Source organism: Salmo salar, chromosome 02 (genome assembly GCF_965601325.2).
Source record: "Salmo salar chromosome 02, fSalSal1, whole genome shotgun sequence".
In the NCBI taxonomy this organism is placed as follows: domain Eukaryota; kingdom Metazoa; phylum Chordata; class Actinopteri; order Salmoniformes; family Salmonidae; genus Salmo; species Salmo salar.
The window spans coordinates 43517893-43545395 of record NC_138292.1 but is presented as its reverse complement, the minus strand read 5'-3'; the positions used below and the strand labels follow the sequence as shown (position 1 = coordinate 43545395).

At 46.7% G+C, this 27503-nt stretch overlaps 1 protein-coding gene across 2 annotated transcripts in view; it reads right to left on the bottom strand.

Moving 5' to 3' along the window:
- The window catches only part of LOC106583495 (zinc finger protein 407), a 176074-nt gene that overhangs the window by 37445 nt on the left and 111126 nt on the right, over positions 1-27503 (bottom strand). For both annotated transcript variants that reach the window (XM_014167742.3, XM_014167750.3), the window contains exons 6-8: positions 23444-23527; positions 21945-22065; positions 16775-16953 (exon numbers count right to left, since the gene is read on the bottom strand). In XM_014167742.3, the coding sequence (XP_014023217.3) occupies positions 16775-16953; positions 21945-22065; positions 23444-23527 (384 nt within the window). The remainder of the gene's footprint in view (positions 1-16774; positions 16954-21944; positions 22066-23443; positions 23528-27503) is intronic.

Here is a 27503-nt window from a genome sequence, read left to right as displayed (position 1 = left end):
CGGAGCTCTAATTGATGAAAAGTCATCCTGGAAAGATCATATTCAATTTGTCTGTAGCAAAGTGATGAAATCGGTTGGTGTCATCAGAAAGATTAGTGGTTTGGTCCATCAGGCTTACTACCTAACTCTATACTAGAGCTTCATTTACGCATATCTCATTTACTGTAATATAGTCTGGGCCAGTAAATATGCCTCCTACCTACACAAATTACTCATCATACAAAATACATTTGCAAAAATGTCTAATTACCTGGCTCCAGCTGCACCTTTGTTTAAGAAGCTCTATATCTTGTCTATTTAGAACATTAACTATGTACTTTCATCTACAAATACTCATATCTCCCAGACAGTTTACCAAAACACTTCAAACGGTCTCTTCCAGGTTATTTCTGAAATCCATCTATATAACACAAGACACTGTGATAACCTTCACCCTCCCCACTGCCGCACCTCCCATGGTCAGTTTCTCTATCAGATACAGAGGTACCATACTCTGGAATTCTTATCTTCACATTGCCAAAACCTCGCCATCCCTCAATAACTTTAAGTGGAGACTGGGGGTCAGCCTGATGAATCAAACTACCCAATATTCCCCTCCATGTAGCCTGCCTCTCGCACGCACACGCTTTTTCTTGTATACTGAGTATCTCATGTCCAATTAAAATGAATATGCTTTGTGTAACCGATTTATATTTTATTTCTTATTTTTGTACTTATATTCGTGGCGTGGTTTTCATATAAGCCCTTTTGGGCTTCCAACCTCAACTGCACACCATTTTTACCCGTTTTAAAAAAAATCTGTACTGTTTTGTCTTTCACTTCTTTTCTTCGGTGCAAATAAATAAAACCTAAAAAAAACAGATATGCACACTCTACCGGAGGAAAGCCTAGGTAGTGCACCATGTTGTACAATCATGTCTGAGACCAAAAAGTCAACCATCGCCCACTGACCAGGCTAGAATTTTTTGCCAAGCAGTAACAACAATTGACATAAAGGACTTGGGTTTAATACCAGCAACAACACCTGCAACAAAAAAATGCAAACTACCGAAGATAAACACATAACCCAATCTGCTGCGCTTTGCTCCGCTCTGTTTATGTCCTCATTACCACCATGAACATGGAAACAGCTGGGCCCACATGCCTATTGTCTTCTAGGGAAGCAGGGGATGAGGAGGAGGAGAGAAAACGAGAGAGCGTGGGGGACCGGACCAGCTGTTGCCGATGAGGGTGCGGCAGCGGTGAACAGGTGTCACTCCCACTGACGGTCTGCGTCTGGCTTCACCCCGTGCCCTTTGCCCCCCCCCCCCACCCAAACATCCACCCACAGCTCCCTCACCCCCACCCCCACACCTCTCCTCTGCCTCGCCTGGCAGACTGCTTCTAGAAGACACAACCCCCCCCCCCACCCCACCCCACCCTGTCAAACCGCCGCCACTCAATCACATACCGAGACATTAGGCAAAGTTAAACCCTGTGGATGTATCAAATTACGCCAATAACATAACACAAGAAGTATAAATTACAATTATGATTGAGTCAAAAGACGTAGAATTAATTATACAGTATGTGTGGGCAGGTAAGAGTATGAAAGAGTTGATGGTACATACTCATAAAGGCTTGTAACATGTGTTTGTACGTAGTGGCTCAGTCAGTAGTACACAGTGCTTGCAAAGCAAAGGCTCGTGGGGTTGGATTCCCGCTGGGGCCACCTGTATGTAAAATGTATGCACGCATGACTGCAAGTCGCTTTGGATAAAAGCATCTGCTAAATGCTATATACAGCATATTATATAATGTAGCTAAGGTGACAATACAGTGGCTCCCTGTACAGTCAGTGTACTACAACCCCTATATATATATATATATATATATATATCTCAGTCTTATCTTCAGGCCTTTGGCCACGTCGTTATTGTCTAAGATAGTGGCGTTAGAGGGATCGAGGCATGTGCAGGTGCGTAGAACGCAGGAGGGGCTGTAATTACTCTGGTGTCAGCGCTTCCGCGGCGACTCCTCCCCGGCATCCATAACCCGTCGTCCTGCCACGGGATAAACGCTGCGCCATCCATCACGCGCCCACTTGACAAATACCTTCTATAATAGAAGTTTATTTTTTATGGGGGCCTGAATCAAGGACTTTCCCATGCATACAAAAACGTGTCACAATTATTTATGGCTTGTGCTGAGACGCCCAATATGTCATATCAAACTCCCATCCTCCGCCCTCCCGGCGCCCGCCTGTCGATATCTCTGCTGCTATCAATAATGTGGAACACCGCTGCGATAAGCCACCAGGATTCGGAGGTCATTCCAGCTGGTCGCGAGCACGCATAGAGGGACACACACAGACACTCATACTTCACTAGTCCTGTAGGCGGTTACAGACTGAACAGCAGAAAGAGCTAGGCTGAAACACACACGTGCTCACACACACGCGCACGGAAGCTCACAGGCATACAACTTTAATTATCCGTATAGTTTCTACCATAATTCCCCCCCCCCCCCCCCCCCCCCGACTAAAACAACAATTACCAAAACAAAGATACATGTTAAAAAATGAACCTGACCCATTTTGGAGAGAGGACAGACGTGTATATATACGTCTGCCAATCAAACGGCAGGTAAGGTCATAGCCAAACAAACAAACGGTCAAAGCCGAGTGAGCACGGGAGTGTGTGCGTGTGTGTACATGCACATACGTGCGTGTTTACTAGAACGAGTGGCAAACAGTGGAGGAAATAGAGAAGGAGAAGAATAACAGAAAGGAAATCCCTGCACTGCAGCCTCCAAATCTGAGAGCTGTCAATCTGGATGAGTGGCAACCCCTTTTGCCCAGAGGAAAGGCAACACATTGGTGTTCCAGATAAGGCCTGCAACACCAGTGCCATGCCTGACAAAGAAATGAGCTGCTTTTCCGTAGGCTACTTGAGTGCTGTCAATCAGCGTGACTGCCAGGTTCACACGTCGCCAGTGGAGAGACGTATAGAAGAAAAAACTGATTACAGAGGAGGGAGAGAGGAAGGGAGAGAGAGAGAACATTAAGCTGGAGCTAGAGGAAAATGAATAAATATGATAAATATGATAATTGAAATGATGAGATTGTGGTACTTGGTGTTTTGGATTCTGCTACCCAGAGGGATTAGGCCCCATTCACTGTCATTTTCATTGCTGTGCTTCAACAACACACGCAGACAAACACACACACACACACACACATTCACACACAAACTCAAGTATATATTGCCTTTTTAACTAGTCCTATACTTTGCCAAAATCTCTTGGGCACTGACAACCCTTAAAAAAACAACAACAACGCACCACACACAAAAACAATAGCTCATGGAACCACAGGATAACTGGCCTGTGAAGACACTAGATGTACGGTCCAGGAGAGGCAGCAACAGTAAATGATTACCTTTTTACAAACTGGGCCTTTGTGATAAAATGTGTCAGGAGAAAATTATCAATTCACCAGTTCAGCGAAGATAGTATTTCTGAAGCCACAGAGAAAGAGAGGGGATCGCTATCAGGAGGGAAGCCAACATCGGAATTCGTCACCGTCAAAGAAGGGAGGGTGTTTGACCTGTGTGTGTGTGTGTGTGTGTGTGTGTGTGTGTGTGCGCGTGTGTGCGCGTGTGTATGTGTGTAGGGGATAAGAGGGTGTGTGTATGGGGATAGGATAATGTGTGTATGGGGGATAGGAGGGTGTGTGTATGGGGGACAGGATAATGTGTGTATGAGGGATAGGAGGGTGTGTGTATGGGGATAGGATAATGTGTGTATGGGGGATAGGAAGGTGTGTGTATGGGGGAAAGGAGGGTGTGTGTATGGGGGAAAGGATAATGTGTGTATGGGGGATAGGAGGGTATAGTGTATGGGGATAAAAGGGTGTGTGTATGGGGATAGGATAATGTGTGTATGGGGTATAGGAGGGTGTGTGTATGGGGGATAGGAGGGTGTGTGTATGGGGGATAGGAGGGTGTGTGTATGGGGGATAGGATAATGTGTGTATGGGGAATAGGAGGGTGTGTGTATGGGGATAGGAGGGTGTGTGTATGGGGATAGGATAATGTGTGTATGGGGGATAGGAGGGTGTGTGTATGGGGATAGGAGGGTGTGTGTATGGGGATAGGATAATGTGTGTATGGGGGATAGGAGGGTGTGTGTATGGGGGATAGGAGGGTGTGTGTATGGGGGATAGGAGGGTGTGTGTATGGGGGATAGGATAATGTGTGTATGGGGGATAGGAGGGTGTGTGTATGGGGGATAGGATAATGTGTGTATGGGGGATAGTAGGGCGTGTGTGTATGGGGGATAGGAGGGTGTGTGTGTATGGGGGATAGGCGGGTGTGTGTGTATAGGGGATAGGAGGGTGTGTGTATGGGGGATAGGATAATGTGTGTATGGGGTATAGGAGGTTGTGTGTATGGGGATAGGATAATGTGTGTATGGGGGATAGGAGGGTGTGTGTATGGGGGATAGGAGGTTGTGTGTATGGGGGATAGGAGGTTGTGTGTATGGGGGATAGGAGGGTGTGTGTATGGGGGATAGGATAATGTGTGTATGGGGGATAGGAAGGTGTGTGTATGGGGGACAGGAGGGTGTGTGTATGGGGGATAGGAGGGTGCGTGTGTATGTGTGTGTATGGGGGATATAAGGGTGTGTGTGTATGGGGGATAGTAGGGTGTATGTGTATGGGGGATAAAATAATGTGTGTATGGGGGATAGGATGGTGTGTGTATGGGGGATAGGAGGGTGTGTGTATGGGGGATAGGAGGGTGTGTGTATGGGGGATAGGAGGGTGTGTGTATGGTGATAGGATAATGTGTGTATGGGGATAGGATAATGTGTGTATGGGGATAGGAGGGTGTGTGTATGGGGGATAGGAGGGTGTGTGTATGGGGGATAGGAGGGGGTGTGTGTATGGGGGATAGTAGGGCGTGTGTGTATGGGGGATAGTAGGGCGTGTGTGTATGGGGGATAGGAGGGTGTGTGTGTATAGGGGATAGGAGGGTGTGTGTATGGGGTATAGGAGGTTGTGTGTATGGGGGATAGGAGGTTGTGTGTGTGTATGGGGACAGGAGGGTGTGTGTGTGTATGGGGAAAGGATAATGTGTGTCTGGGGGATAGGAAGGGGTGTGTGTATGGGGGATAGGAGGGTGTGCGAATGGGGGATAGGAGAGGGTGTGTGTATGGGGGATAGGAGGGGGTGTGTATGGGGATAGGATAATGTGTGAATGGGGGATAGTAGGGTGTGTGTGTATGGGATATAGTAGGGTGTGTGTGTATGGGATATAGTAGGGTGTGTGTGTGTATGGGGGATAGGAGAGTATGTGTGTATGGGGGATAGGATGGTGTGTGTGTGTGTATGGGGGATAGGAGGGTGTGTGTGTATGGGGACAGGAGGGTGTGTGTGTATGGGGAAAGGATAATGTGTGTCTGGGGGATAGGAAGGGGTGTGTCTATGGGGGATAGGAGGGTGTGCGAATGGGGGATAGGAGAGGGTGTGTGTATGGGGGATAGGAGGGGGTGTGTATGGGGATAGGATAATGTGTGTATGGGGGACAGGAGGGTGTGTGTGTATGGGGGATAGGAGGGTGTGTGTGTATGGGGGATAGGAGGGTGTGTGTGTATGGGGGATAGGAGGGTGTGTGTGTATGGGGGATAGAAGGGTGTGTGTGTATGGGGGATAGTAGGATGTATGTGTATGGGGGATAGGATAATGTGTATATGGAGGATAGGAGGGTGTGTGTATGGGGGATAGGAGGGTGTGTGTGTATGGGGGATAGAAGGGTGTGTGTGTATGGGGGATAGAAGGGTGTGTGTGTATGGGGGATAGAAGGGTGTGTGTGTATGGGGGATAGAAGGGTGTGTGTGTATGGGGGATAGTAGGGTGTATGTGTATGGGGGATAGTAGGGCGTGTGTGTATGGGGGATAGTAGGGCGTGTGTGTATGGGGGATAGGAGGGTGTGTGTGTATAGGGGATAGGAGGGTGTGTGTATGGGGTATAGGAGGTTGTGTGTATGGGGGATAGGAGGTTGTGTGTGTGTATGGGGACAGGAGGGTGTGTGTGTGTATGGGGAAAGGATAATGTGTGTCTGGGGGATAGGAAGGGGTGTGTGTATGGGGGATAGGAGGGTGTGCGAATGGGGGATAGGAGAGGGTGTGTGTATGGGGGATAGGAGGGGGTGTGTATGGGGATAGGATAATGTGTGAATGGGGGATAGTAGGGTGTGTGTGTATGGGATATAGTAGGGTGTGTGTGTATGGGATATAGTAGGGTGTGTGTGTGTATGGGGGATAGGAGAGTATGTGTGTATGGGGGATAGGATGGTGTGTGTGTGTGTATGGGGGATAGGAGGGTGTGTGTGTATGGGGACAGGAGGGTGTGTGTGTATGGGGAAAGGATAATGTGTGTCTGGGGGATAGGAAGGGGTGTGTCTATGGGGGATAGGAGGGTGTGCGAATGGGGGATAGGAGAGGGTGTGTGTATGGGGGATAGGAGGGGGTGTGTATGGGGATAGGATAATGTGTGTATGGGGGACAGGAGGGTGTGTGTGTATGGGGGATAGGAGGGTGTGTGTGTATGGGGGATAGGAGGGTGTGTGTGTATGGGGGATAGGAGGGTGTGTGTGTATGGGGGATAGAAGGGTGTGTGTGTATGGGGGATAGTAGGATGTATGTGTATGGGGGATAGGATAATGTGTATATGGAGGATAGGAGGGTGTGTGTATGGGGGATAGGAGGGTGTGTGTGTATGGGGGATAGAAGGGTGTGTGTGTATGGGGGATAGAAGGGTGTGTGTGTATGGGGGATAGAAGGGTGTGTGTGTATGGGGGATAGTAGGGTGTATGTGTATGGGGGATAGAAGGGTGTGTGTGTATGGGGGATAGAAGGGTGTGTGTGTATGGGGGATAGTAGGGTGTATGTGTATGGGGGATAGGATAATGTGTGTATGGGGGATAGGAGGGTGTGTGTATGGGGGATAGGAGGGTGTGTGTATGGGGGATAGGAGGGTGCGTGTGTATGGGGGATAGGAGGGTGTGTGTATGGTGCATAGGAGGGTGTGTGTGTATGGGGGATAGGAGGGTGCGTGTGTATGTGGGATAGGAGGGTGTGTGTGTATGGGGGACAGGAAGGTGTGTGTATGGGGATAGGATAATGTGTGTATGAGGGATAGGAGGGTGCGTGTGTATGTGGGATAGGAGGGTGTGTGTGTATGTGGGATAGGAGGGTGTGTGTGTGTGTGTGTGTGTATGGGGGACAGGAGGGTGTGTGTATGGGGATAGGATAATGTGTGTATGAGGGATAGGAGGGTGTGTGTGTGTATGGGGGATAGGAGGGTGTGTGTGTATGTTGGATAGGAGGGTGTGTGTGTATGGGGGATAGAAGGGTGTGTGTGTATGGGGGATAGGAGGGTGTGTGTATGGGGCATAGGAGGGTGCGTGTGTATGGGGGATAGGAGGGTGTGTGTATGGGGGATAGGAGGGTGTGTGTATGGGGGATAGGAGGGGGTGTGTGTATGGGGGATAGGAGGGTGTGTGTGTGTGTATGGGGGATAGGAGGGTGTGTGTATGGGGGATAGGAGGGTGCGTGTGTATGGGGGATAGGAGGGTGTGTGTATGGTGCATAGGAGGGTGTGTGTGTATGGGGGATAGGAGGGTGCGTGTGTATGTGGGATAGGAGGGTGTGTGTGTATGGGGGACAGGAAGGTGTGTGTATGGGGATAGGATAATGTGTGTATGAGGGATAGGAGGGTGCGTGTGTATGTGGGATAGGAGGGTGTGTGTGTATGTGGGATAGGAGGGTGTGTGTGTATGGGGGACAGGAGGGTGTGTGTATGGGGATAGGATAATGTGTGTATGAGGGATAGGAGGGTGTGTGTGTGTATGGGGGATAGGAGGGTGTGTGTGTATGTTGGATAGGAGGGTGTGTGTGTATGGGGGATAGAAGGGTGTGTGTGTATGGGGGATAGGAGGGTGTGTGTATGGGGGATAGGAGGGTGCGTGTGTATGGGGGATAGGAGGGTGTGTGTATGGGGGATAGGATAATGTGTGTATGGGTGATAGGAGGGTGTGTGTATGGGGGATAGGAGGGGGTGTGTGTATGGGGGATAGGAGTGTGTGTGTGTGTGTATGTGGGATAGGAGGGTGTGTGTATGGTGGATAGAAGGGTGTGTGTGTATGTGGGATAGGAGGGTGTGTGTATGGGGGATAGGAGGGTGCGTGTGTATGGGGGATAGGAGGGTGTGTGTATGGGGGATAGGATAATGTGTGTATGGGTGATAGGAGGGTGTGTGTATGGGGGATAGGAGGGGGTGTGTGTATGGGGGATAGGAGGGTGTGTGTGTGTGTATGTGGGATAGGAGGGTGTGTGTGTGTGTATGTGGGATAGGAGGGTGTGTGTATGGTGGATAGGAGGGTGTGTGTGTATGTGGGATAGGAGGGTGTGTGTGTATGGGGGATAGGAGGGTGTGTGTATGGGGGATAGGAGGGTGTGTGTGTATGTGGGATAGGAGGGTGTGTGTGTATGGGGGATAGGAGGGTGTGTGTGTGTATGGGGGATAGGAGGGTGTGTGTATGGGGGATAGGAGGGTGTGTGTGTATGTGGGATAGGAGGGTGTGTGTGTATGGGGGACAGGAGGGTGTGTGTGTGTGTGTATGGGGGACAGGAGGGTGTGTGTATGGGGGATAGGAGGGTGTGTGTATGGGGGATAGGAGGGTGTGTGTATGGGGGATAGGAGGGTGCGTGTGTATGTGGGATAGGAGGGTGTGTGTGTATGTGGGTTAGGAGGGTGTGTGTGTGTATGGGGGACAGGAGGGTATGTGTATGGGGATAGGATAATGTGTGTATGAGGGATAGGAGGGTGTGTGTGTATGGGCGATAGGAGGGTGTGTGTGTGGGGGATAGGATAATGTGTGTGTATGGGGGATAGGAGGGTGTGTGTATGGGGGATAGGATAATGTGTGTATGGGTGATAGGAGCGTGTGTGTATGGGGGATCGGAGGAGGTGTGTATGAGGATAGGATAATGTAGTGTATGGGGGATAGGAGGGTGTGTGTATGGAGGATAGGATAATGTGTGTATGGGTGATAGGAGGGTGTGTGTGTGTATGGGGGATAGGAGGGTGTATGTGTATGGGGGATTGGAGGGTGTGTGTGTGTATGGGGGATAGGAGGGTGTGTGTGTGTATGGGGGATAGGAGGGTGTGTGTGTATGGGGGATAGGAGGGTATGCGTGTATGGGGGATAGGAGGGTGTGTGTATGGTGATAGGATAATGTGTGTATGGGGATAGGATAATGTGTGTATGGGGATAGGAGGGTGTGTGTATGGGGGATAGGAGGGGGTGTGTGTATGGGGGATAGGAGGGGGTGTGTGTATGGGGGATGGGAGGGGGTGTGTGTATGGGGGATAGGAGGGTGTGTGTGTGTATGGGGGATAGGAGGGTGTGTGTGTATGGGGGATAGGAGGGTGTGTGTTTATGGGGGATAGGAGGGTGCGTGTGTATGGGGGATAGGAGGGTGCGTGTGTGGAAGACAGGAGGGTGTATGTATGAGGGATAGATTCTCTGAACCTTGTGGACACAGATGAGACAGAAGAGTGTCACATCAATAGTCACCCTGCTTAACATAATGTCCCACCAAGCAGTGACTGGGGCTCGCCTCCTTGGACTAGTTATGCCCCTATCTCATTCCCCCTTTCTGTCTCTCTCTCTGACTATCGTTTTAAGCAGGTCATACAACGTGTATCTCTGTGTGAGTGGTATGGCTTCGGCTTATAGCTGTCTGTCTGTCTGTGCATGAGTTCGAATTTTCAGCCACAGGGAAATATATGCTTAGCGGATGTTTATTTTAAACACACACACACACACACACACACACACACACACACACACACACACACACACACACACACACACACACACACACACACACACACACACACACACACACACACACACACACACACACACACACACACACACACACACACACACACACACACACACACACACACACACACACACACACACCTACCTTGCCCCAAACCCTATCCCTACTCTTTATCCAACCCTAATACTCTGGAGTCTGTTCAGGTTATGGAGTCCAGCCCTAATACTCTGGAGTCTGTTCAGGTTATGGAGTCCAGCCCTAATACTCTGGAGTTTGTTCAGGTTATGGAGTCCAGCCCTAATACTCTGGAGTCTGTTCAGGTTATGGAGTCCAGCCCTAATACTATGGAGTCTGTTCAGGTTATGGAGTCCAGCCCTAATACTCTGTAGTCTGTTCAGGTTATGGAGTCCAGCCCTAATACTATGGAGTCTGTTCAGGTTATGGAGTCCAGCCCTAATACTCTGGGGTCTGTTCAGGTTATGGAGTCCAGCCCTAATACTCTGGGGTCTGTTCAGGTTATGGAGTCCAGCCCTAATACTCTGGGGTCTGTTCAGGTTATTGAGTCCAGCCCTAATACTCTGGGGTCTGTTCAGGTTATGGAGTCCAGCCCTAATACTCTGGGGTCTGCCCTGATAGACACACAGTCTGAGGCATATAGGCCAACTAGCGAACCACACTAAAATCTCTCATTAAAAATGCACAGACTCCAGAAACACATTTTGTTTTATTCATCCCTTCTTTTCACAGGTGTCAAGAGAGATTTCATGGCCTGTGCCTATGTGTGGATTTGTCACACCCCTTTTTAGTGCTAATTTGCCCTTTTAGGTTTAATCTCTCTGTGAGTGGCTTTCCTCACCCTTTAATTAGGCTACGGGGAACCGAAACCAACACCAAACACACATACAGAGAGACACAGAGGCATGTATGCGCACACACAAGACACTCTGCTATTGTTCTCCATGGGTTCCTTTCACACACAGCTCTAGTCACTTACAGAGGACTGAGACAGAAAGAGAGAACAAGACAGTGCCATAGAGACAGTCAGTGGGGAGAGGGAGGGAGAGAGAGTGCATGTGTGGGCGTGTGTGAAAGACAGAGATAATCTCTCTCTCTCTCTCTCCCTCCCTCTCTCTCCCTCTCTCTCTCTCTCTCTCTCTCTCTCTCTCTCTCTCTCTCTCCCTCTCTCTCCCTCTCTCCCTCCCTCTCTCTCTCTCTCTCTCTCTCTTCTCTCCCTTCTCTCTCAAATTAGCCAAACAAAGCCTGAGCACTATAAAGGAAAATACAGAGGCGCTCGTTATGTGGGAATAAGAGGACACTTAATTGGGGTCTGATAGCCTAATAGGCAGCACTCTGATTACCAAGTGCTGCACATTGGGTCAAATTAGCCCAGTGATGAGCAGCCAGGGGATTCAATTATGTTGGGAGAACAGAAATAACGTAGTGAAAGCTCCTAACAGGGGCACCGTAACAAGAAACATGGGACTCTGGTTTTAAAAAATGGCAATTGTTGACAGAAGTCGATATTTTAAACGGTTAAAGTAAGGGTTAAGGTTAGGGTTAAGGTTAGGGTTAAGGTAGGGACGCCCCAAGGATCCCGGGTAGCACTCACCGGTAGAATAGGCGGATTGTGTAAACTGTATTGATTACATTTCTATCTGCAACATTCTAGAATGTTTGTCTTCTGAGAGCGGCCCATGTAAAAAAGTTTTTAAAAACGAAGATGTTTTATCGTTACATAGATCGGATAGGTGCAGTGAAATGTGTTGTTTTACAGGGTCAGTAATAACAATACGCCGCCCCTGGGGAAAATTACGGTTAAGGCCCTTGCTCAAGGGCACAGACAGATTTTTCAATTTGTTGCCTCGGGTATTCGAACTAGTGACCTTTCGGTTACTGCCCCAACGATCTAACCTCTAGGCTACCTGACACCCCATGTAGATTCTCTCGAGCTGAAGGTCAAGGGTTCCAGTACTGACAGGGGTTAATGGTCTGAGGAGAGATAGAGGAAGTATGTTTCACTCCACTCATTCCCCCAGGCAGAGGAGCAACACGGTGGTTTTATAAGGCTTGTGTTGACTGAGTCAAAAAGGGGGACCGGTGTGAGACAGACACAATCGCAAACCAATACTCCTCTCTACCACAATCCCTCTCTCTCTGTGTCCCTGTCCCTCCCTCCCTCCCTCTCTCTCATTAGCCCCCACCCTCTCATCTTTTTCTGTCCATCTCTGTTGGTAGGCAGGCAGACTGAGGCCCAGTGGTAAAGGTAGCTCTGTCTACTGTCTATTGCAGTGTCTGTAGCGAGGGGAGATGGACGACTGAATAATGGAGGAGGTCTTATAGGAGCCGGCTGGTCCCATATCCAACATCCCGCGCCGGGAGAGAAGTGCCTCTCGGGAAACACCCCTGTAGCTGTCACTCACACCACACAGAGGAGGGTGCCTGTGTGTGTTTGAGTGTGTGTGTCTGTGTGTGTGCGTGCGTGTTTTCAGACAAGGCCCCGTCATCCCCAGACACACACCAGAGAAAGGCAGAACACACACTGCTCTGACCTCATCCTCTGACCCCTATAGTACACACTGTGACCTTTTCATCATCCAATCATCACTCAGAGCCAAAGTCAGGGGCACGAGGGGGGGAGGGGCTTTTGTAATAGTGGACTATATAAGGAATATGGTGTATTTTCCGAAGTAGCCATGGAAATCCACTGACCCCTATAGTACACACTGTGACCTTTTCATCATCCAATCATCACTCAGAGCCAAGGTCGGGCGGGGGGGGGGGGGGGGGGGGTTGTAACAGTGCACTATATAAGGAATAGTATAATTTCAGAAGTAGACATGGAAAAAAAGAGGGAACCAGGAGCCACTGACTATTCCCTATATTCCCTAAATAGGGCTCTAGTCAAAAGTAGTGCACTACATACTAAAAAAGGGGGTCATTTCAGAAGAAGTCACTGAAAAACAGAGATAGAACCAACCAAGAGCCACTAGTCCCACAGTTTCTCTTACATACATACATAGACCCATAGACTGGGTGTCAGTCTGTCCCCTGAATGGCCACTAAATACCACGAGAGAGTGACTCTCAGAGTGGAGCGAAGTGGAACAAACAAAGGCCTGTTTGTCGCGGCTGATGTGTGATGAATGTGTCCGTTCATGCTCGTCGGAGCAGGTCATTATGCTGGAAACGCAGGCTTTGCCTAGCCCGAGCCGAGTGGCCCCCGTGCCCGCATCCGTTTACTGGGCCGCGCGCCACTGCATGCACCGTCTCTCTTCCCAAACCGTTTGGCTTTTCACTCCCTCCTTAGCCGTCCCCTGGGGCACACTCACACTGAGCGGCACTCTCTGCGTCTCTGCCGTGACATCTCAGAGAGGGACTGAGAGAGGGGGGGAGAGAGAGAGAGAGGGAGAGAGAAAACAATAGAGAGAGAGAGAGAGAGGCAGAGAAGGGAGAGACAAAGACAAACAAGCGAGTCCCCTGATAGTTGACTGGTCTCTACCGTGCTCTGTCGGAGGGGAGACTCTCTTTCCACAGCTCACGTCTTGGGTTGCAAAAAACTGGGATGTGTTTCAAGGAAGAAAAAAAAATAAAAAATACAGGCCCAAAGAAAGCCAGCTGGGAACCAAAAAGGTGTTCACCACGGGGGAATTCTCCAATTAACACGCGGCACTGCAATCAGCTTCAAGCCCTTGCATGCAGGTGTGCTGCACTCGCCGTGTGTTTGTGTGAACGTGACGGCAAGGGACAGAGAGACAAAAAGACACACTGTCTTCAGAGTTTATTGGGTTTTCTTCCATCTGTTCAGACTACACATTGTATTAACATGCTCCTGATATTGTCTTCACACTGTAAACGCAGGTGTGTTCGTGCCAACGACTACAGACAGAAAGGCAGACGGGAAACAGATGAACTAAGGGACAAACGGAGACAAAGATACATTGAAAGACCAAGATATACATTTCTGAGCCTTAAAACGTAGATTTTTTTCCCAAACGTCTCGCTGCAACAAGTCCATTGTTAATGTCACAAACTCTCTCTCAGGGTTACGCCAAGTCCTGAGATGTTGGGTTTATTGTCTACGCTTCAAATTGACACAGTTCCACGCCAAACTGAGCAGACCCACTTTATTCCTAGAATAAACACATAACCCACACACACACACACACACCCACCCACCCACGCCGCTGTCACACAACAGGGGTGGGATATTTCATTAGATGCTGAAGGGACAGAGAGCGAGAGAGAGCGCGAGAGAGAAACAGAAAGAGAGAGACAGAAAGAGAGAGCAATGGGGGAACAATACACAGAGCGCGAGAGAGATAGCGATAGAGGGGGAGCGAGAGCGCAAGAGAGAGAGAGAGATATGGGGAAGGTAGAAAGCAAGAAGAAAGGAAGAAAGACACAACTAAAGTAAAACCATTTGAAAAACTGTTTTTTTTTGCTGGCAATATCGCATAGTAACAAACAAGCATACAAATGAATTTGCCTGACGGTTTAGATACGGTATTAAGATCATCATTTAAGAAGGGGCCCTTTTTGCAACCCTCTACGGTAGTCATCGGTCTTGTATTATTAGGGCAAACAGAAACTGAACTAACTAGGAACGATGCCTTGAAGACGCGCTGGAGCCGGCCACTAAGTACCACATCCAGACACATCATTACGAGCCATTTGATTGCCGTGCCCTCAAGATGCGCAATTAGAAGTCCAAAATTGGGGAGATTTTTTACAATTAAAGAGTGGGATGAAGACCCTCTAACAATGCTAATGATGACTTATGACCTGTGTGGGTATGAAAGGGCATTATGTTACACCACTGCTAGGTATATGGGACGGAATGAGTCGGTGTTTGTATACCCTCAGTGCCCTCTAACTGAGGGTGCATCTGAAATGGCAACCTATTCTCTATTTAGCGCACTACCTTAAACCAGAGCCGCGAGGCTCTGGTGAAAAGAAGTGCACTGTATAGGGAATAGTGCACCATTTTGGACAAACATTTAGCCAGCCCAGTCAGCAACAACTCTGTACTAGACCTTCTGTGGTGAAACAAGGCCCCAGAGGAAGCTAGCTTAACACGTTAACAAGAACAACAGTGGAGATCCTCCGTTTAACTATAAGGTATGGTGCCTTTCCTGTAGCTCTACCATCACCGCTAGCCTTGTGACGTCGCAGCGCACATCTCAGAAGCACTGCCACTTCCCTGCGCACTATCTCTGTGTCCATCTCACGAGGAAGACAATTGTCATTACCATTTTATTTCAAAAATTGCCCTAACCATATTCTCCTGGTTTCTTTCATATTTTTGTTCTAATCATAATTTCCCTCCGTCATCTCTGGCTGGCTCTAATTCCCTCCTCTCTTCCTCCCTCTCTCCCTCCTCCGTTTACAGAGGACCTCTCTTTTCATCCTTGAGAAGGGCTTTAATTCGAAGTGCGACGGCGTTGAATAAAGAAAGGGTGAAAAGAAAGGGTGAAAAATAAAAAAGAGGCAGAGACGGCACCGAGAGGAGCGCCGCAGACGCCCGAGTGTCAATCAATTGCGGCTGTGAGGGGCCCATGACTGGGCTATGGAGGAGAAAGAGAGGAGAGGAAAGAGAGAGAGAGAGAGTCTGTGTTTGATCTGTGTCTTTCAAAGGGAAAACAGCAGGAAGGGCCTTCACAGACGATTTGCCTCTCCCTGCCAGCTCCAGCTCCATCCTGACAGAGAGCAATCACAAGCAGGTTAATTCAACATCTACCTTCTTCATCTTTTTTTTCCCTCTCTCCTTTCTTTTGGTCTCGTTCTGTCGACTCGGATGAAGCATTGCTTCCCTTTTTCAGAGAGCCCCGCAAGAGCACTTTAAAACACAAACAGACCTTCTTTCAGCCTTCTGTGTGTGAGGGTGGGGGGGTGAGGGTGGGGGTGGGGGTTAAGGGTGTCTAGGGGGGTGAGCCAGAGTGTAAGGGAATAAGAAGCAGGTATTTTGCCAACCATAACTCTGTGGAAGGCAGAGGCCGGTGAACAGTCAGCAGATTCAGTACACAGAGACAAAACACAGACCCATCCTGTCTCCATAGAAACTAAAGAAATAAAGCCACAGTGTTTCCTTCTCCATGCTCTATGGCCATGTTCCGCACCCTAGTAATGGTATCCTCTCCTGGCCAACGTCTGTCCTGGTCTGTGTCCCAGGCACTATTTTTGAACAGAGCCTTTATGGACCCTGGTCAAAAGGAGTGCAGGAAATAGGGAACAGGGCACCATTTGGGACGTAACCTTGGACTGGAGCGGCTAGCTACCACATGCTTTACTATCCAGAGGGCACCGGGTCAGAGGGATAACAGGATAAAAGGTGTCCTTTCGGGTTCCAGAGAAGGACATTCCCTCTCTAGATTGGATTTGGGGCCTTCAAGGACACAGGAAGAACACTCAACACAAAAGATAGATCCAATAGAGGACAAACAGATTTGCTCTGGAGGAGGAGGAGAAGGGAGTAGAGGAGGGAAGGAGGAGGATGAGGAGGGGGGAGGAGGGGGAAGGGGTAGAGGAGGAGGGTGGCGGAAGGGTGGAGGAGGAGGAACAGGAGGAGAAGGAGGAGGTGGAGGGAAGAAGGAGGAGGAGTGATTGGCAGGGCACTGGATTATTACATCCAGCACTTCCTGTCAGTGGCTTTACAGGCATCACCAAATACAGCAGCTTTCTCTACCTACCATCTACACACACACACACACATGATACCACTCCCCTGAGAGAGAGAGAGAGAGAGAGAGAGAGAGAGAGAGGTGTCAGGGGAGCTGTTACCCAGAGGAGAGAGTCAGAGTGAAGATCAGTGTGTGTGTGTGTGTGTGTGTGTTTGTTTGTATGTTCACTCGCAGGTGTGTGTAGATAGGGGTAATCCTACCTGCATGCAGGTAGGCCAGGTCAGGGTTCTCGATGTCGGGGTGATGCTCCTTCAGATGGTTCCTGAAGTCCATGGGGCCGTTGGTGCCGTAGTCACACTTGGGGCAGTTGTACATCTTCACTCCCTCGTGCTTCCCCGTGTGCAGGATGTGCTTTCGGATGTTCTCCGCACAGTTGGATCTGTTGGGAGATGAACAGACAACGATTAAAAGGAGGAACAGTTTATTCAATTAAAAGATAAAAAGATCAAACAAAGAGTTTAAAAAAAAAGACAGGAAGGAAGGAAAAGGGAGAAGAAGAAAATCCCCAAACAATCGAGGATGCTCCCCTTGGAAGGTTTACTGTACTGACGGTTTGGTTTTGTTCTATTGACACTAACAAAATGAATCAAGTGGATTGAACGCAAACAATTTAGTGGTGGGGCTGAGGGAGCATGTTTAAGGGGGGGGGGGGTAAACAATGATAGATAATTCTACAATTTACAAGCTGTAGATGCACTGTTGTCGTTTTCACACAGCCCTTGGTTTCTCTTGCGTGTTACAGACGTTTCACTCTAGGAGTATGAAACTCCTGCAACAGGGTGAAAGTTAAAAACAACATTTTGATGAGGTCCACCGGGTTTGTAATCTCGGAACGCTGAACCAAATCTGGTATCCACTGGCCAGCTACTAGACGTGATTCTGGGGGCTGAGGATTTTCAAAACGGAGCTCAAGTAAAAGTAACAGAAAATACTACCCCTCTCTATGCCTCTGCCTGTGGATGCCCATGTGGCTCCTGTGGCTGTGCTACAGTGGGGTGGCAGGTAGCCTAGTGGTTAGAGCGTTGGACTAGTAACCGAAAGGCTGTAAGATCAAATCCACGATCTGACAAGGTAAAAATCTGTCGTTCTGCCCCTGAACAAGGCAGTTAACCCACTGTTCCTAGGCCGTCATTGAAAATAAGAATTTGTTCTTAACTGACTTACCTAGTTAAATAAAGGTTAAATAAAATAAATAGGTGTAAAAGTGGTATATTATACCACTTAGCATTTTATCCCAAGTGACTTGCAGTGCAGTAAATACATTTTGAACTGTGTGTATGATCCGTGTGGGAATTGAACTTACGACTTGGTGTTGCTAACACCAGCTGAGCCATACAGGACCAGTGTAGGTGTGTAGTATTGACGTGTGTGTAGACATGCAGGGCTGTAGGCAGTAGTCATGCAGTAAGCTAATGCTGGGCGCTGGCTGTAATGATGTCAGCTCAGGGAGTCACAGAGTCCCTCTGATTTAAGTGTGCAGGTCTCAGGTCTCAGGCCTCAGGTCTCAGGCCCTATCTAAACCTGCCCTGGGACACCACGCACACAGGCCTGGACTGGGGCTGAGGGGACACACACACACACACACACACACACACACACACACACACCGCACAACCCCCACCAATAGATACAACGGCTACCACATCACGCAAGCACGTGCAGTGCAGGAGCCGCGGCACTTTCATACGCACGCACGCACACACAGCATCATGCGTGATGGATGAGGCACTCGTGCTTGGTCTCGGGCTGACATTCTCGGACAGTATAATATGCAATCCCTTCTCCCTTATCACCTTGGCTGGGACAATAAAGGCTCACGGGTACCATGGCTCTCGCCAGGCAAGGGTAGAATTTGTTTTCACTTTTTGCCGAGACACCTCTCTCCATCAAGGGTCTTAGCAGTCCTGCCCCCCCGCTCCATTTGCTTTACAGGACTTCATAATATAAAGATGTCCTCAGAACTATGCAGAGGACCCGGCCCTTTTGTGTTTTACACATAAATACATCAAAACACCTGCTGGTGAATGGTGAAATGGCCCTCCATGAAGCCATTTGCGTTGGGTAGGGTAAAATGTGAGGTGTTCTCCTTAGAGCTCCAGGAATGGGACAACTCTTTTTTTTTTTACCATATATTTCGCTGTAAACATGTCTATCTGTACTCAGTACAGTAACAGCTCCATTAAGACCCTGGGTAAGTGGATAGGGATTGCACACAGGCATGTAACTACCCTCCACCTAATGCTAAAAGCCATACAGGATGCGCCTCCTCCTTTTTACAGACCAAGACTCCACAACCTAAGCCTAATAATATCAACATCACAAATAAAGTAAATAACCTTTTCAATAACTTGACAAATCATGGTGTAAGGCCGGCCTACAGTGAGTAAAGCACACAAACAGTAGCAATAAATACTATCCAGCAAGTACCTATCCGATAAATTCAATTCAGAATTTTCCTCGACCACTTAAAAGTTATTTCAAAACTTTCCTTCAGATAGAGAAGTCCTCGGTCACTGTCAGGAAAATAATAAGAATAATCATAAATCGTTAAAAAAAATATAAAAAAAATCAAAAAAACATTTCATTTTAATTCAAGACAAATTAACTGATTTCTTATTCCAGGCCAGTGGAATAAATACATCCATTCAGAGTCCGATATGAAACGGTTCTAAAGAACAGTGTGAGGGTGGGATCCCGGGGGAGCGCTTCTATCTCTCAGATATGGTAATGGCGTAATTGTCATATTAAAACAGCATCATGTGCATTTAGGAGTCAGCAGGTGTCAGGCTAAGAGAAAGGCCCACATAGTCCTCCTACGATAGCCAATATTAATTAGACCAACGGCCGCCTTTCAACTTTATCCACGTCCGTGAGCAGCGACATGGGAATCAACCCCGCTGCCGAGATATCGTCGCAATTCGCTCCGTCTTTTTTTTTTTTTTTTCTAAAACATTTCCATATTTTCTTCGTCGGCGACTGCATCGGTAATGAGGCTGGTAATTGAGGCTTTTCGTTAGCGGTGGATTTAAATGTGCGTCTTTGTGTTTTAAGAATGGAGGTAGGCATCTGCGACGGCAAAGAGAGACGGCCTAGACATCATTAACGCTCATCCACGCCTTGCTCTCCCGCTTCTCCCAACACTTCACAGGGTCACCGGCCCCGCGTCGTCAAAAGTTAGCGCGAATTAGCACAAAGTAGCTATTTTCGCAGGCAGGCAGATTGAAAATATGCATACAGAGGATGTTGATATAAAGTATTAAAGGGAGGATATCAATTATGCCAATCATGATGCCTTGGTAGCTATAATGAGTGTCTATTCATTGAGAACAATAGACATAATGAGGTATAGCCTGAGGTTTTGGACTGCAAAAATAGGTATATATCATTGTAAGATAGCCTTTGAGAATGTATATGCCAGTTATCCCTTTGAAATATGACTATTAATAATGTCTGACAGTAATTACCTGCATCTTCCAACCATAATTGTTTGAACTTTAAATAATACAACACAAAAAGTTCTATTTCACATTAATTTGAGGATAAGGTAAAGAAGTTGCATTGAAGATTTCATAGATGTCAGCGACACATCTACTATTTTATACCAATATGATATTACACAATATATACGAAACAAAAATATAAACACAACATGTAAAGTGTTGGTTTCATGAGCGGAAATAAAAGATCTCTGAAATTTTCCATACGCACAAAAAGCTTATTTCTCTCAAATGTTGTGCACAAATTTCTTTACATCCCTGTTAGTGAGCATTTCTCCTTTGCCCTGACAGGAGTGGCATATCAAGAAGCTGATTGAACAGCATGATTATTACATAGGTGCACCTTGTGCTGGGGACAATAAAAGGCCACTGTGCAGTTTTCTCACACAACTGAGGAGTATTTATGTCTGTAATAAAGGTATTTTGGGGGAAAAACTCACTCTGATTGGCTGGGCCTGGCTCCCCAGTCGGTGGGCCTTTGCCCTCCGAGGCCCATCCATCGCTGTGCCCCTGCCTAGTCATGTAAAATCCATACATTAGGGCCTAATGAATTTATTTCAAATGACTGATTTCCTTTTATGAACTGTCACTCGGTAACATTTTTGAAATTGTTGCATTTTGCGTTTATATTTTTGTTCAGTATAGTAAATGTATTACGATATAATTAGAAATATAATATAATTTATCAGTCGCATGCATTATAATGGTATATCAAATTCTATATATCATGAGATATCCTGTTCACGGTCAAATGTTGACAGTGCCTTGACTAGCACATCCTTATTTGTGTGAAGTCATTGAACAATTGAGGCACTGAGCCATTGGAGGTTTACAAATGTATTCAGGGTGGAAGAGCGGAGCACAGAGTAAGGCCCCTCATGACTGCCTGGCCGTGTTCTATTCCTCCTACACACATTAGGAACCCAGCAGGGGTTGCGAGCTGCTAACCTCTCCAGCCCCTCCCTCGGCCCTCCGTACCCACGGGGGCCAAAACAAAAATGTTAATTGGTCTTCTAATTTGCTGTTTAATTTGCCACAATCTGTAACGATCATTTGGAATCAGCTAGAAGAACAGTTGGTCCGGTTCCCTCTGTTGCCTCCCCACGGTGCTTTTAAACGTCAAATACTACTCTTCCTGGATAAATAGGATGTGAATTGAGTGCAAAATGCGTATAAATAAGTGAAATATGACACCTCACATGCTAAACCATTGCCTTTCTGCAGAAGACAAGCTTCACCATGGTAGAGTAACTTGTAGCCAAAGTGTTTCTAAACTATGGTAAAGAACAAAGAATGGCAATTGGTATTGTGGTCCCATTAATGTTTAGGAATATTGAGCTTTTGGGGGGTATTTCTCCCTCTGAAGTTCCTAAAGATATTAACCTAGATTGGAACATCTCAGTTTTTTTGAGTATTTCTTCTGTTTTTCAGACAAGTATCTGAACAGTAAATTCCAATTCCAACAGCCTAACATATCCTTATAGAGCAAGCCACAACAAACAGCCTGTCCATGTCATTTTAGTTTCTCTAAAACCGACGCCGGGAAAATTCCTTTCGCACTTCCACCACACCTGAGAGGGGGGAGGAAGAGGATGAAGAAGAGGAAGAGTTGCGAGATGGAGAAGTGCAACGTTGCCAAAAGTTTTTCCAATTTCACCGACAATTTCCTGTGTAATTACTGATGGTCTGTGATGGTGTTTTAATGACAGAGACCTGCCAGCGGCTGGATGCTGGAGCCTACTGATGACACAGGTCTGATGGGAGATCAGAGTATGTGTGCGTGCGCGCGTGTGTGATTAAACCCACAGTCCTCCTGCCCATCAACCCCTGCCATCTGTCCTTCCATGCGTTGGCGAGCCCAATGAGCCGGTACCTGTAGTCGCACCAGGGGCATCGGTAGGGCTTCTCCCCTGTGTGCACGCGCTTGTGGCGGGTCAAGTGGGACTGGGTGGTGGAGGCGAAGCCGCACAGCTTACACTTGAAGGGCCGTTCTCCTTGGGGACAGACAGACAGACAGGGAAGATAAGGACGGGCGGACAGGAAGACGGACAGAGAGAAATACAGAATCACTGTCCGTCTCAAGTGGAAGCTCACTAACACAGGCCTTTACATTTAACATATGAATCATTTAGCAGATGCTCTTATCCAGAGCGACTTACATTAGTCCATTCATCTTAACATAGCTAGATGAGACAACAACATATCACAATCATAGTCCCTAAACAAAATAGTTATTAGCAAAGTCAGTGCTAGTAGGAAAGTAGTTGAAATCTTTCAAATACTGTTGAGCAGTCGCAATTTTGCAACTATTCCAGTAATTCAATTGTGCCGGGAAAGCTCAATCAAGGCCACCTAAAGCAGCGATTGTCAGCGGGTCAAGGGTGTCTGAGTGAAAAAATACATAACTTTTTATGTGGAAAAAAAACACCACTCTGAACTTAAACCAGGTAGAAAGTGTGTAGAACTTCTAATGAACCATTTGCTTTGTTGATATAATTGAATCTCAAACGTTTTTCTTCAATCACAGTATTTTCAACATAGAGCCATTAGCAGCTTTATTTTTGGTTGATTTTGTGGTCTCAAACCAGTGAATTTATTAACATTCTTCATCAAAAATATGGGAGAATTGTTATTATTGTCAATGAAAGAACTGGGAATGTTGTTCCCTTGTCATATATTTGCTACATTTACTAACATAGCATAATTTTTTTTTTTTTACAGATATTGTATTATGCCGATTCTTTTCCGCGATGCGAATATTGGGTCGCAACTGAGACAACCTGGTTCAATTTTGGTCGCGAGGCAAAACCAGTTGAGACCCAGTCTTCTAAAGCATTTGAAAGGACTTCAAATCCTATTTGAACCCAGGTCTGATCTGAAAAAGAGACACTCACTGATGACACCTGTAGACACCTGTAGTCTGGACCGTGTGTCCGACAATAGATTGTTGAGATGTATTTATTGGAATTGACACTTGACAAGAGAGGACAAAAAGTAAGAGTGTTGGGTAAATGTAAATGACTGTCAAAATGCGACAGCAAAAAAAAAATCCAAATTATGAATATCTAAATGAATATTTATAACGGGATGCTTGATCCTTGGGCGCCTGCCAGACGAACGGTTAACAGGATTTGTTTCACTTTCCCAATTTCCAAAAAGCACTTGTTATTGACGGCATATCTGAAAAATGCAATTTTCCTAAGCGATAGAATGACATGGTGAAATGATAACCTAAATTAACAAAATCGCAGATTCAGTCATCCATACTGCTACACATGTCTATCACCGACAGCAAACATGTCAGACTGTGTGTTTGTGTGTGTGTGTGTGTCAGACGCTGGATGTGTGCAGCTCTAGGGTCGTGCGGCTCACCTGTGTGTTGGCGGCGATGTTTGGTGAGGGCGTGTCGCGTGCCACCCGCAAAACCACAGAGATCGCACAGGAAGGACTTCTCTCCTGTAGGGGGCAGGAATGAGGGGGTCAGAAAACATTACGGCGTCAACAGAGGAAGAAGGAGTAGGGACAACATCATCGACAGACAGACAGACAGACAGACAGACAGACAGACAGACAGACAGACAGACAGACAGACAGACAGACAGACAGACAGACAGACAGACAGACAGTTCATTAACAGATGAAAGCGGAGGGAAAAGTCACAGATCACTAGTGTATAACCATCAAGGCTCTCACAGTTAACTAATTCCTCCAATCAAATGTATCCGTGTAAATATGTCAAATGGGACGGAAATGGGACGGAAATTGCCAGTGTGGTTTATTGACTGTGATCAAATCTGAAAAGCACCGCTGAACATAATTACATACTTGTCAGAGCCATAAAAATTAGCTTTATTATCAATGGGATGGTTTTGTACAACTTCATTTCTGTCCGATGCCTTCCAGATGGGGCTGAGCTGATCACTCCAGCGGGTTTTTTACTACACAGTGTGCTTCTTCTCTCTTCCTGCATCTGGCTCTGTCATTAACAGCCTGGTCTCTGTCTCTCTCTCTGTCTGTCTCTCTGTCTGTCTCTCTGTCTGTCTCTCTGTCTGTCTCTCTGTCTGTCTCTCCGTCTGTCTCTCCGTCTGTCTCTCCCTCTCCCTCTCCCTCTCTCTCCCTCCCTCCCTCTCCCTCCCTCTCCCTCCCTCTCCCAGCACAAACACAGCAGGAGGAGAAAGAGGTGTAGGCAGACTGATCGCAACACAAACATGACAGGACACTGGATCATCAGTATGAGTATTTATTTGCAAGACATGCAAAACGTTTCGCAACGGACAACAAAACGTTCCGCAACAGACAACAAAACATTTTGTCCAGTTCAGAATGTACATCCTCTTTTATACTTCAAAATGTTTCCTCTCTACTGAACAGGACCCAGGTGATGGTCCATACCCAGTATAACAGATGTTTAAAACGGTGTTGGTTGTTTGGCTCTGCGACATCAACAAGCTTTACGGCAGTTGTCTGAACTCCCTGTCACGGACGTCCTCATTTCAAAGAGGTCTTCTCACAAAACCGACTGTCCAGACCGAACCTAATATGTCACGAATATGGAAAGGGGAGACTTTCCTTTCAAAGGTGTTGGTTGTTCTGCTCTACGACGCACACAAGCTCCAGGGGAGTCATCTGAAGGTAACCCAGTATCGGGCTGTAAAAATGCAAAAAAGTGCATAGGGGGTAAAAATGTGCCACTAATAATGTGACCAAACATGGGTCAAACAAAAGTTGAGTTTTCTTATATCTCTCAGATATAGGACAGACACTTCAAAACCTTATTCCTTATGATACATGTTTTGACCACCTGTTTTGCCATGTACTAATAAATGTGTTATTCAATTCATTTCTATGGGCTTTCACAGTAAATGCCTAATTCAATGTTTTATCAAATCATTTTTGTATATATATATATATATATATATATATATATATATATATATATATATATATATATATATATATATATATATATTTTAGACCTACAGGGATCCTAATATTAAAAATCAACTGGCAAAATTATACATTTTATGACCATCGTAAAACAATTCCTTATGTTAGGCGACAGGTAGCCTAGCGGTTAGAGAGTTGGGCCAGTAACCAAAAGTTTGCTGGTTCAAATACCCGAGCCGTCAAACTAAAAAAAAATCTGTCGACGTGTCCTTGAGCAAGGCACTTAAACCCTAATTTGCTCCAGGGGCGCCGTACTACTACGGCTATCTGGTGTATACACCTATCTGGTGTATGTGATAAAACAGCTGATTTTTTAGCTTAGACCTACAGGTGTTAATACAGTGATATATGACAGAGGCTTAGTATGGTGCTGTGTCTGTTGTTGCCTGTTGTTAATTACACCAGCTCCACTCAGCAGGGAAGACCTCTGATTAGTCTGCAGAGCTCTGGCCTGTCTGCCTGCAGGACAGAAGGCACATGCTGTAGTTACCCACATGAAAAAAATACCACAGTTTACTATAGAATACTACAGTACTTACTATAGAGTTCTGTAGTAAACTATATACTGTAGAATACTATACTACACACTGTAGTATCCCTCGATCATGTGTAGTACTTACTATATAATGTTGCCGTATACTGCAGAATACTATAGTAAATTCTGCAGTATTATCCGCAAAATATACATTTTTCATGTGGGTACAGTAGCACACACACAGGCATGCATGCACACACGCAGACACACACACGGACACTTGCAGGACATGCACGCTAGCGCGAACCCATGCACACAAGAGCACACGCAAGCACACACACACACACACACACACAAAATCACTGTCACGTAACTGCTCGTCTCAATCCCAAAGTTTTAACTTTCACTGTGCATTGATAATGCATCGAGGCGATAACTTCATGCAGAGGGAAAGTAGTGTTTTTCACTTCGTATAACAGCTTTTATTGAATCCACAGAGAGAGAGGAGCCTCGTATTACACCCATTTAAAGCCACTCGACTGTGTGGAGTGTTCTAACGCAGTGCCACTTAAGATGAGAAAACCACCAGTCTTAAACAGGTGCTCTTTCCTTAGCTATAGAGGATTCCTATTTGTTCATTCTGGAATGATAAAATCTTTGGGCTTTTAAAATTGCCCTTCTTCCTCTCTTTCTCCTTGTCAGCATTGAAATCTTCAGGGCAACGTTAGGGGAACGTTAGCAGAGTGTTAGGGGAGCGTTAGGTCTGCCTCCTCCTCAGTTCCTATCAGAAAAACAGCCCCCTCTTTCCCATCATCCCCCGTATTCCACCCGTCGCCCTTCCATCTCTCATTATGCCCCATGCTACAAGACCCCACTACGAAAAAATCCATAGCCATCGATTCCCGCGCCCAGCCGCCACAATTATTATTTTAGTGGAAACGCCGGCGATATATTACGTGTGCTTTTCATCTGCCGTTCGATGGCGGTGAGCCCTGTGAGGGCCGAGGGGAGGATGGCGTTGGTGGGGGACCGGGCAGTGACGGGGCCCTGTCAACACCAGGGGATCCAGCAGGCTAAAGATACTGAGCACAGGGCCCGTACACACACACAATCACAACTCGCTCACGGAGACGCACAGATCAGACAAACACACATTCATACACAAAACGCAACCCAGATTACACCCAGACGCACACACACACACACACACACACACACACACACACACACACACACACACACACACACACACACACACACACACACACACACACACACACACACACACACACACACACACACACACACACACACACACACAGTGGCCAGTTAAATCTCTCACATAACTTTGCGTCATTTCATCAGTTCAATACTATTCTTTGGTCTTTCTCTTCTGGTACTTCCTCTAACCCTAACAAAATAAATCCACTTATTGCAAGGCTTACTAAAAAGTACTTTGAAATAAAAATATACCACCTCTATTTGCACCTGCGTGTGTGTGTGTGTGTGTGTGTGTGTGTGTGTGTGTGTGTGTGTGTGTGTGTGTGTTTGAATCACATACACTGCTACTGTTTATTATCTATCCTGTTGCCTGGTCAGTTTATTCCTAGTTACATGTACTGTACATATTACCTCGGACCCCTGCACACCGACCCGATACTGGTGCCCCGTGTATATAGCCAAGTTATCGTTACTCATTGTGTATTTATTAATACTTTTCTTATTATGTGTTATTACTCATTTCTCCATTTTCTCTCTCGCTCTACGTTGTTGGGAAGGGCCCGTAAGTAAGCATTTCATTTTTTAGTCTACACCTGTTGTTTACGAAGCGTTTGACAAATAACATTTGATTTGATTTGATATATGCGTGTCTGGGTGCCCGACGCCAATATCTGTGTTTTAAATAACCCCGGAGGAGTCTGCATGCAGCTATAATTGCCTCCCTCATTAGTTATGTTTTAGCAGGGTTGCGGTTGGGAGGGCAATTAATTCTACCGCTTAATTTTTGAC